Raw genomic sequence first — 11,785 nt, 5'->3', positions numbered from 1 at the left:
TGAATTTAGCGAAGGCGATGTTGGCCTGATTTATTCGACGATGCCCTTTGCCTACACTGTCTAAAAGATCGTTCTAAGAAATATCAGATTAAGATCAACCTGAAGATGCCTAAATAAGGCGAAACGCAAAGTTGAAAAATATAAAAACTAAAATTGCAACAAAGACTGTTTTTAACCAATACTGTTTCCTGAAACTACGTGGCCCTGTTCAGGAAAAGCATCAGCATCTGTGTCTGTGGGTTAAAAATATTTCAGTGGCTGTAGTCGTATGTGTAAATTAAGGATCTATACATACCCCAGTACATAGCTGTGTTTCGAGACTGTAAATCAGGTTTCGTTTTAGTAGTGCAATGATGGGTGGTATATAATGGGTTCCTATTTCTACAGGCAATACGAACAGTTTTTCCGCTTTTGCACGTACACTTCTGTGTGATGTTTAGGCGTATGACACGCTAGTGTTGCCGTAACATGTTTTTCTCTTCTTAGCTATAGTACTAAAAAAATGTATAATGTACATTATGTGTTCGACCATTTCGTCTGCCAGTTCTGTTTCTCATGAGTACTGCTCCAGCCGTTCCAGGCTGACTCCACAGATGTTCCACTAGCCTGTCGCTGTTTAATTACGACGAGCAGAGGCGGAATGCTGGAGAATGGATGTAGTGCACGCAACCTCCTCGACGTCAGTGCCAGCGGCAGCGACTGGAGCGACGCCTCTTGTGGAAGTCGGCACAGCGCGGAGGCTGCCCGAGTTCTCGCCTTCTGGCTGAACCGGCTCGCGGGATCGATGGCCGCGTCACGGCCAGCAGGCAGCACACAGCACGGGATCTGGCGAGAGCTCAGTTTATAGGGGGGCCGGGGGGCAGGGTGGGGGGCGGAGGGGGGCGACAGCTCTCTCTTCTGCGGCAGGGCGGCGCGCGGGCACAACGATAGGCGCCTGCTCACAGCAAAGCAACATGTTACCTCACGGCTCTATACTAGCTCCAGTAGTATTCCTCACCCTCTACACCCTTCTGTTACTCGACTCCAATAATATCAAATTCTGCCTTAACGTCGACTTGACATGAGATGTTGAAGGTCTAAGTGAAATTAGGTTACTGTTGAATGTTTTTACCAGCCATCCGATTCGAAAGTTTTTGACTCATTTAAAGAGACGTTTCGAGCTTTATGGGCAGTGCTCTCCAACCAGCTCAACATTTTGACGATCTAAAGAGCCAACTGGATAGAATTAGGTACAAAATCCCTCAGGACATCCAACAACCCTACAAATCAGTGCAGAGACGAATAACTACATGCTTAATGACGAGAGGTGAACCGATGCATTATTGATTTGTTTAATTTGTGAAGCTCTTGAATAAATCATCCAATTTTTCAGAAATTGTAATAATTTGTATTCCAGTACGTATATGTCACAATTACCGATTTCCGTCCCATTCGGATAAGTCCTTAGTGGAGCGTTTTTTTCATTTAGATTTACACATTGAATGAATATGAATACATTTGATCAAAAATCTGTATTGAAGGTCACCTGGCAGCTACGTAAGTTAATGGCAGTTATTTGTTCGAATACGGTTTACCGAACTCGTAAGCTGCTTGAAAGTAAAATTATCTGGTAGCCTGTACAGGTCTATGTGGAACCAAGTTCAATGTTGCATATTTTTGCCGGCCAGCCAGCCGAAGTGGCCGTGCGGTTCTAGGAGCTACAGTTTGGAACTACGGAGCCGCTACGGTCACAGGTTCGAATCCTGCCTCGGGCATGGATGTGTGTGATGTCCTTATGTTAGTTAGGTTTAAGTAGTTCTAAGTTCTAGGGGACTGATGACCAAAGAAGTTAAGTCCCATAGTGCTCAGAGCCATTTGAACCATTTTTTTTTTTTTTTTTTTTTTTTTTTTTGCCGGCCACCTAATTCCGTTGTTACAGCAGATACAGAAGTTAAAAGAAAGTTTACCGTCAGTTGCGCGGAAATACACACATTATGGAATATTTGATGGAAGAGATTTTAATGTATCGAGTATAGACTGGGACGACTATTTGTGTGTTTCAGGGGTTAAAGACAGACAGCCTTGCGGAGCATTTTTAAACACGTACTTTGAAAACTGTCATGAGCAGCTAGTACTACAGGCTATACGCAGTGGAAATATTTTTGACCTTGTCGCTACAAACAGAACTGACCTTTTCGACCGCTTGAGTATAATAACAGGTTTTAGTGGCCGTGATGTAATCTATCGAGAATAAGAGAGTGTTTTGCCAGAAAGAGCAGACAGGCAGTTGTTAGCATTGGCATCGTTTAGTTCCAGTGGAGGAATTATGGACAAAGCTTGAACCAATTGTAAATTTTGTTCTGGACAAATATGTGCAGAGTAGATGGGTTAAGGGTGGGAAGGAGCCACCGTGGTTTAACAAAGGAATACGGAAAATGCTGGGGAAGTACAGCCTATTGCACTCTCGGTTCAAAATAGAACGCGCAAATGACGACAGGCAAAAGTTAGTACAGATTAGTGTGTGTGAAATCGTATGGGACTTAACTGCTCATCAGTCCCTAATCTTACACACTACTTAACCTAAATTATCCTAAGGAATAACACACACACCCATGCCCGATGGAGGACTCGAACCTCCGCCAGGATCAGCTGCACAGTCCGTGACTGCAGCGCCCTAGACCGCTCGGCTAATCCCACGAGGCAGTAGAGATTAGTACATCTCTGAAGGGATGATGGACGAAGCTTACAACAGCTATCCTCTCCACATGTCATCAAAAGATTCTGCCGAGACCCCGAGTAAATTCTGGTGCTACGTAATATAGCTAAGGGGATCTAAAACTTCTAACCAGCTAGTAGTTGACAAGTCTGGTGTGGCAGTAGTAGTCAGCAAAAGGAAAGCTGAAGTCTTAAGTTTTGCGTTCCAGAACTCTGCAACACAGGAGAATGTTTCAAACACGACATCGTTCAACGTCGCATATACTAGCGTGTGGGTGACACAGTAACATCCAACTCTGACATAGAGAAGCACCTGAAGGAGTCGGAAAGAAATAAGTCTACTGGTCTGAATGGAATCCCAGTTCGGTTTTACACAGAATACCCTGTGGTATTGGCCCGCCATTTAGATAGCACTTATCGCGAATCTCTCGCCCAGCGCAAAGTCACAAGTGAGTCGAAAAAAGCGCAGGTAATCCCCTATGTGTTAGTAGAGTAAATTAACGGACCCACGAAATTTGAGAACAACATCTTCAACATTGTTTTCCTGCACAATTCTTGCACATATTCTCAGTTCGGATGTAACAAAGTTCCGTCGGAAGGAAAAGATAAGGCCGTGAATCAGCACTGTTTAGAGAACAGGTTTTGTGAAATTCTGCTTGCCTTTATCTCGCACGGTAACCTGCGAACTGTAGATGAAGAGCAACATGAAGATTTCATATTCCTAGATTTCCGGAAAGCACACTGGTGTCCAAAATTAAAACAAGGAACTGCTGTTTCCCAGTCCTATGTCTAATTCATGATTTAATCATACAAACTATTAACTGACGTCGTTAAAGTCGTGTTCTGCACGGAGGATGGCCTTCCGATCAACAGACAACCAAGCAAGCAATGGCGTTAGGGTGCTATTGAAGCGGGGTAATGTTTGCAGGATAGTACCATATCCAAAATCGCTGTGAACACAGCCACAGATGGTGCAGTAGGACACAGAGAAGACGCCTGAAAAGCAAAGTGGTGTCCAAAATTAAAACAAGAAATTGTTGTTTCCCCGTCCTGTGTCTAATTCATGATATAATCATACAAAATGTCAACTTACGTCGTTACAGTCGTGTTCTACACGGAGGGTGACCTTCCGGTCAACAGACAACCAAGCCAGCAATGGCGTTAGGCCACCATTGAAGCGGGGTAACGTTTGCAGGATAGTACCATATCCACAATCGCTGTGTGCACAGTCACAGTCGGTGCAGTAGGGCACAGAGAAGACGCCTGCAGACCCTGTTGTGGAGAGCATAGGAAGAATGAAAGCAGGAGACTCACAAGTTGTTGTAAGCCGATGGCTTAACGTAAGTTATTCTGTTGTTTCGCGGATGAGACGACAGCATATATAGACCGAAACTGTATCCCGGAGACCATGACAGAGTCGACCACGCTTTGCATCAGAAAGAGTGTACCGTTATTTGGCTGCAAGAGTACGACTGTACAGTCTCAGCACTGCACTGAAACTGGAATCTGTTCTTGCAGCATCCCCCGGGCGTGTTGTATCGAGGCAAACGGTGTACAGAAGGCTTCAGCAGTGTGCCCCTTAATACTGGAGACCTGCTGTCTGTTTACCGCTGTCGTGTGTTCACAGAAGAGTAGAATGGCATCCTCAGCGTGCCACCTCGACGGTCAATGTTCTTTTCACAGATTCGTCCCGATTTCGTCTGGAAAGTTATTCTCAACGGATTCGCATCTGGAATGAACGTGGATCACGATTTTGGGACGTAAACACTGTAGAAAGAGAATGGTATCGCGCAGGGTCCTAATGATATAGGCAGGGATTCTGCTGACCACTCGACCACCTCCTCATGCAACTATTTGGGTGAATTAGAAAGATGTAACTGCTGTCAGGTAAGGTGAGTATATCTTGGGATTTCATGCGTGGTTTTGCGAGATGCTACGGGTCCTGACTTCGTACTGATAGACGATATTAGTCGACTTCGTAGAGCACGTGTGGTTGATGTTTTTTTGGAAACGGAAGATACTGCATTCATGTAGCGGCCTGCTCGTTCTCTTGATTAGAATACAACAGAGCATGTCTTGGATGCACTAAGGAGACGGTTTGCATCACGTCAGGATCCACCAATCACTAAGTTAAGTTGCTAAAGTTGTCGAGAAGGTTGTATACACAAGGTTACTGGAGCATTTAAATTCACATAATTTGCTGTCAAATGTTCAGTTTGATTTTAGAAATAGTTTAACAAATGAAAATGCTATATTCTCGTTTCTCTGTGAGGTTTTGGAGGGATTAAATAAAAGGTTGTGAACGCTAGGTGTTTTCTTTGATTTAACGAAGGCTTTTGACTGTGTTGACCACAAAATATTACTGCAGAAGTTGGGCCATTATGGAGTAAGGGGACTAGCTTACAATTGGTTCGCCTCTTACTTTAAGAACAGAAAGCAGAAGGTAATTCTCCGCGATACTGAGAGTGGTAGTGATGTTCAGTCCCAATGGGGCACTGTTAAGTGGGGCGTTCCCCAAGGGTCGGTGCTGGGGCCACTGCTGTTTCTTATTTATATAAATGATATGCCTTCTAGTATTACAGGTGATTCAAAAATATGTCTGTTTGCTGATGACACCAGCTTGGTAGTGAAGGATCTTGTGTGTAATATTGAAACAGTATCTAATAATGTAGTTCATGAAATAAGTTTGTGGCTTTTGGAAAATAATTTGATATTAAATCACAGTAAGACTCAGTTTTTACAGTTTCTACAGTTTCTAACTCACAATTCAACAAGAACCGATATTTTAATCAGACAGAATGGGCATGTTATAAGCGAGACGGAACAGTTCAAGTTCCTAGGCGTTTGGACGGATAGTAAGCTGTCATGGAAGGCCCATGTCCAGGATCTTGTTCAGAAACTAAATGCTGCTTTATTTACAATTAGAACAGTATGTGAAATAAGTGACACTTCAAGTAGTCTACTTCACATATTTTCATACGCTTATGTCGTATGGTATTATTTTTTGGGGTAATTCTTCTGATACAAAAAGTGTATTTTTGGCTCAAAAATGGGCTGTTCGAGCTACATGTGGTGTAAGTTCGAGAACCTCCTGTCGACCCCTATTCAATAGTCTGGGAAATCTGACACTGCCCTCACAGTATATATTTTTTTAATGTCGTTTGTTGTTAGCAATATTAGCCTAATCCCAAGAGTTAGCAGCTTTCACTCAGTTAATGCTAGGCAGAAATCCAAACAGTATGTGAAATAAGTAACACTTCAACACGAAAAGTAGTCTACTTCACATATTTTCATACACTTATGTCATATGGTATTATTTTTTGGGGTAATTCTTCTGATACAAAAAGAGTATTTTGGGCTCAAAAATGGGCTGTTCGAGCTACATGTGGTGTAAGTTCGAGAACCTCCTGCCGACCCCTATTCAATAGTCTGGGAATTCTGACACTGCCCTCACACTATATATTGTCTTTAATGTCGTTTGTTGTTAGCAATATTAGCCTAATCCCAAGAGTTAGCAGCTTTCACTGAGTTAATGCTAGGCAGAAATCCAATCTGCATGTGGAATGTACTTCCTTGACTCTTGTGCAGAAAGGAGTGCGGTATTCTGCTGCATCCGTTTTCAATAAGCTACCACAAGAACTCAAAAATCTTAGCAGCACCCCAAACTCATTTAAGTCTAAACTGAAGAGTTTCCTCATGACTCACTCCTTCTATTCTGTCGAGGAGCTCATGGATGAGCTAAAAAATTAAGCAAATTCCAGTGCTACATTGTTGATTTTCTTTATTTAAACTTACTTGTCACCTGAATATGTTTTTTATATTTCATTTTATCTGTTTCTAATATCTTGTTATAATTTCATGTATTGACTCGTTCCATGACCAGCGAGACCTCTCCTTAATTTGGTCTCACGGAACAATACATAAATAAATAAATAAATAAAAACTCTTCAAGACTTGTGAGCAGGAAGAATGTGCGCTATTACATCAACATGAGAGTGATGACACCATTCACAGTATGCCACATCGTTATTACCAGAGGTGGTCACGCCCCATACTGAGCATGTTAACCAGTTGTCAGGAAATGTGTGCAAATCTGTTAAGTTGAAAAAAAAAAAAAACAGAAGAACATTTTTGGTGCCGTTATGCACATAACAGTTGAATACGATCTGTACTCTTTATACTGTTTCTACTTTACTATCAACTGTTTACATGTCTTTGTGGAAAAATAAACGCAACCTCGTAAAACTTCAGTTAGTTGCTTTAATTTTGGACATCAGTGTATTTGAAGTGGTAGCTTACTGCAGCTAGTTAACGAAGGTACGAACCTACGGAATAGGTTCTGAGATATGTGAGTAGCTGAAATACTTCTTGAGTAACAGAATCCATTATGTTGTCCTCGACAGAGAGTGGTCACCACAACAAGGGTCAGATGGGCAGCAAGTAAATACTATCTTAAAAAAAAACATTGATGGAAAAGCAATCGCAACACAAAGAAGGAGAGGGCGACGTAAACGAAACTTGACAGCCATGTGCCTGCATCTGAAAAATGTATGTGTGTGTTACGTTTGAGTGCGTGAGTGTGTGTATGTTGTTTATTCTTATGGGGGGCTGTTTGGGAGAAACCATTGTTTTTTTGTTGTGCCTATCTGCGACACAACATCTCCGCTATATTGGGTTCTAGCAACTATACCTTTCCTAATATTATCTACAAGATGATGTCTATTCAAATCTCGCCAGTCGCTTAAGGGTGGGGCTAGTTGTGCCACTAGGAGAAAGCAAATCAGGTTGGCTTTAAATACACACTGTAGTGGACGTGAGTGTTAGGTTCCTTTGAGTTTGGATGCGGCGAGTTGATGTAAGTCAAGAATGCCTTTAAGGTCGATCCCAAAACCTGAGTTCGAAAGAGGTCATGTAATAGGGGCACGAGAACGTGGATTTTCCTTCTGCAATAGTGCAGAGTGATTTGACAGGAACGTAGCCACTGTACATGACTGCTGGTAATGGTGATGACAATGTATTGTCGCAAGAAGACTGGGTTCAGGGAAGCCAGTGGCGGCTACTGAGAGGGACGACCAAGCGTTCGGCGTGTGACTCTGGCACGTTGTAATGCATCTGCAGCAGTAATTGGAGCGGTAGATGGGACCACAGCGGGAAAACGTACTGTTACAAAGCAGTACCGGGCCAGAGGTGTTGTATCGCGCACTCCACTGCCCCCAAACTACCGCTAATTGCGACTACAGTGATGTCAAGCTAGAGCTCATTGGAGTGCGGAATGGAAGTCTGTGGTGTTTTCTGATGAGAGATGCTTCTGTCCCGGTGCCAGTGGTGGCCGCATGTTGGTTAGAAGGAGGCAATGGAGAGCCTGCAACCAACCTGTCTGCAGCATGGACACCCAGGGCTAATACCTGGAGTTATGGTCCGGGTGGAATTTCGTATGGCAGCAGGAGTATTCGTCTGATTATTACACGCATTCAGACTACAAATTTGTACTTCTGTCTACTCATTGGACCTGCTGTGCTGCCTTTCATGTACAGCAGGCCATGAGGTGTTTTCCAACATTATAACTCTCGCTCACATATCACTGTTGTCACCTGACGTGCTATACAGTGTCGACATGTTGCCTTGGCCTCCTAGATCACCAGGTCTGTCTTCAAACTAGCACATACGGGACATAATCTGACGACAACTTCAGCGTCATCCACAAACAGCATTAACCGTCTTTGTATTGACTGAACATGTGCAACAGGAATAGAACTCCGTTCCACAAACTGACATGCGGCCTCTGTACAACAAAATCCATGCACGTCTGCATGCTAGAGTTCAACGTTCTGGCGGCTACACCGGTTGTTAATGTACCACACTTACACATTTGCAATAGGTTACCTCACTCTTACATTAACCTGTGATCTCGCTATGTTAATCACTTAAATGTCACCTAAACAAATTACCCCCGAAATTCCACATAATGTTCCAAAAATATATTCACGAAACTCCATTATGGAATTGTGATTTTTTCCGTCAGTGTACATAAACGGTGTGGCGGCCTCGTTGAGCTGCAATCTGCGGCTGTTTGCTCAAAATGGCTCTGAGCACTATGGGACTCAACTGCTGTGGTCATCTGTCCCCTAGAACTTAGAACTACTTAAACCTAACTAACCTAAGGACATCACACACATCCATGCCCGAGGCAGGATTCGAACCTGCGATCGTAGCAGTCGCACGTTTCCGGACTGTGCGCCTAGAACCGCGAGACAACCGCGGCCGGCGGGTGTTTGCCTGATGATGCTTCGGTGTACGGGAAGGTCTCGTCGTTGAGTGACTGTAGGGGAGTGCAGGAAACTTAGACAAAATTTCTAGTTGGTATAATGAACGGCGGCCAGCTCTAAATGTAGACTAATGTAGGTTAATGTAGATGAGTAGCAAAACATATCCATAATTTTCGAATACCGCGTTAGTAGTACACTGCTTGATGTAGTTAAGTCGATAAAGTATCTATGCGTAATGTTGCAAAGGAATATAAAATGAAATGACTATGTAAGGACTACAGTAGGGAAGCCGAGTTGTAGATTACGGTTTATTGGTTTATCCGTAAGGGAGACAATCTATAGCAAGCTAGTGCTACCCATTTTGGAGTAATGCTTCAGTATTTGGTATCACCACAACTTTTTATTAAAGGAATACATCAATAAAATCAGAAGCGGGCTGCTAGATTTGTTGCCACTACATTCTAACAACATTGAAAAAATACGGAAAATCTTCAGAAACTGAAATAGGAATCCGTGGAGTGAAGCAGTGAAGCTGGCGTGCTGACTGCAGAACGACTCTCCTGTCGGTAATGTACATTTCACGTAAGGAACATCAAGATAAGAGAAATTAACGCTTGCATGGAGGCATACCGGCCATCCTTTTTGCCTCTCTCTATTTGCGAGGGGAAATGACTGGTAGATGTACAAGGTACTCTCCGACACGCAATGTGCGGAAAATGTGTTTAGATGTTGATTAAACTAGCATTCACAGTCGGCACCGTGTTGTTGCTAGATCTTACGTGGTGAACTCTTAGAAACTCCTGTATATTAGACTCAGATCTGACTTGAAACAAACGTTAGTTCAATGTATACTGAGCTTACCGCTTGAAAAAGTCTTTTAACTTCTCCATTATCTTGTGAACTAGAAATTTCGAATTCATACAACTATAGTGAGCCGTGGTAAAAACTGCTGCTTTGAAGAGCGCTTAGCAGCGCGTAGTGGGAAGCAGTCGCCCTCCGTTTTTGGACGTGGGGCCGCTGTGGCAGCCTCAGCTTTGGTGTCTCCCTCTGGTGGGAAAAGGGAAAGGTTGCATTTAAGGGGCGCTCTGAGCTCACCAGTGGGTCAGTCTGGGTGAGTCTGGAGTTAGTGTGGGGTCTATCTCTCCTCCCAAGCTTGCTAGTCTCTCTCTCGTCCGAATTTGTGACGCAGTTTGTGTCTGTCTGTTGTCCGGAGTGTTAGTATGTCTCTCGTTCGGATTAGTCTTTAAAGCAGTAAGAGAACTCAGAGAGTGGTCGCCCGGTCGGGACTTAGTTCCTGCATCTGAGTCTGCGCGTTAGGCCGCCAGTCTGCTCGAGTTGCTCAGGCAATGGTCATTGGCGGTTGGATCGATCGGTTGGTCGGTCGCGCACTGAGACACAAGATGACTTTTCCGCCTTGAGCGTCGGCGCGTGAGAGATCGCCACGTGAGTCCAGTGGGCCGCGCCGTATAGCAAGGGGTAGTGGCTTCAAGACCGACACGAGAGCAACAGTGGCCGTGTTTCCTCTGCATTGATGGGTCCGAGCCATTATTTCCACCGGCGTGTGTCTGGAAGTGAGTGGGAGACGCACCAGCAGTGCAGTCACGACGGAGCAGCAGTCGCGGACGGAGCAGCGGGCATTCGGTCGGTTGGTGCGGACCAGGAAAGACGGGAGATCGGCGCGCCTTCCTGCGTCCGTTGAAGCGGCTGGCAGCGGACGGTTCGGGAGAACGTTTTAGGGGTGCTGCGCTAGGTCTTCTCCAGAAATCGCACTTTATCAAAAGTTAAGTGATTGGTGATATGTTGTGTGATTTACTCTTGTTAAATTCCACTTGTCTTCTTGGTCAGCGTCTCGTCCCTAGCTTGCTCGTCTGTCTCTCGTCCGCATTTGTTAGGCAGTTAGTGTCTGTCTGTCGTTCGGAGCTGCCTCTGTCATGTTTGTCGGATTTGATGTGTTAACGAATTTATTGCTTGTAGTGTGACGGCCTAATTCCTGAAATATGTTTTGATCTTGTCTATCATCTTGACAGGCGGTATATGTGTACTGTAGAGCATGTTTGGCCAACCTTGTATAGTTTTATGTATGATTGCAGTCCATGGACTTTTGTTTAAATTGTCATTTTAGTATAAAAAGGTGCCACCCTTCCACCGTAAGACTTTTCTTAGAGGTTGAAATCAAGTTCCACCTTCGGTGGCAAGTTAATCTTTTAATTTTAGTGTTTTGTACTATTTCCATCCCACCTACGCGGCTCATAGTTTGTGTGCTTGTGTGAATTGTTAAAATTTTTCCTTTAAGGGAATCTGGTGTGTTGCAGATTTGCACCAGTATAGTCTTTCAGAGGTTGTTGTGAGCAGTCGACACTACGACCGTGTCAAAAGGGAGCGGCAAGGTTCTAGCCCGAAAGCTCATACACTCAAAACTTTGTTTTTTTTCTGCCTCTTAATAAACTGTAACTTTATATTTAGAGGGTGCTCTCTGAATGTAATTTTAAATATGTTTCTTTTTAAGAATAACGCTTTTTGGAATAAAATACCCATTTGTTAAAAGCTATTTGATTATGATTTCATCAGTTACTCTCTGGCAACTACTTCCACGCTCACATAGTGTTAATAAATGTGTTAAACTTCTTGATGAATCGCTAGTAAATAAAGTAAATTCTTAAGAATATTTTTTTTGAAAATAAATCCATGGTTCATATAGGATAATTATTTATGCCGTAAAAAATAAGTACCCGACCATATGAAACAATATTAAAGGATAACGTGATTTGATTACAGTAGCGACAGGACGGAAAGCTTACACAAAAGCGGAACAAAAAGTTGAAGAG

At 43.5% G+C, this 11,785-nt stretch overlaps 1 protein-coding gene across 1 annotated transcript in view; it reads right to left on the bottom strand.

Annotated features, from left to right (window-relative positions):
• Positions 1-516: 516 nt before the first annotated feature.
• Positions 517-11,785, bottom strand: part of LOC126267623 (translation initiation factor IF-2-like) — a 56,094-nt gene continuing 44,825 nt past the window's right edge. The window contains exon 3 of the mRNA XM_049972922.1: positions 517-934. Coding sequence (XP_049828879.1) covers positions 517-934 — 418 coding nt within the window. The remainder of the gene's footprint in view (positions 935-11,785) is intronic.

Source organism: Schistocerca gregaria, chromosome 4, assembly GCF_023897955.1.
Source record: "Schistocerca gregaria isolate iqSchGreg1 chromosome 4, iqSchGreg1.2, whole genome shotgun sequence".
Lineage (NCBI taxonomy): Eukaryota > Metazoa > Arthropoda > Insecta > Orthoptera > Acrididae > Schistocerca > Schistocerca gregaria.
The sequence above is the reverse complement of the archived record's forward strand: the minus strand, read 5'-3'. Positions and strand labels throughout refer to the sequence as shown.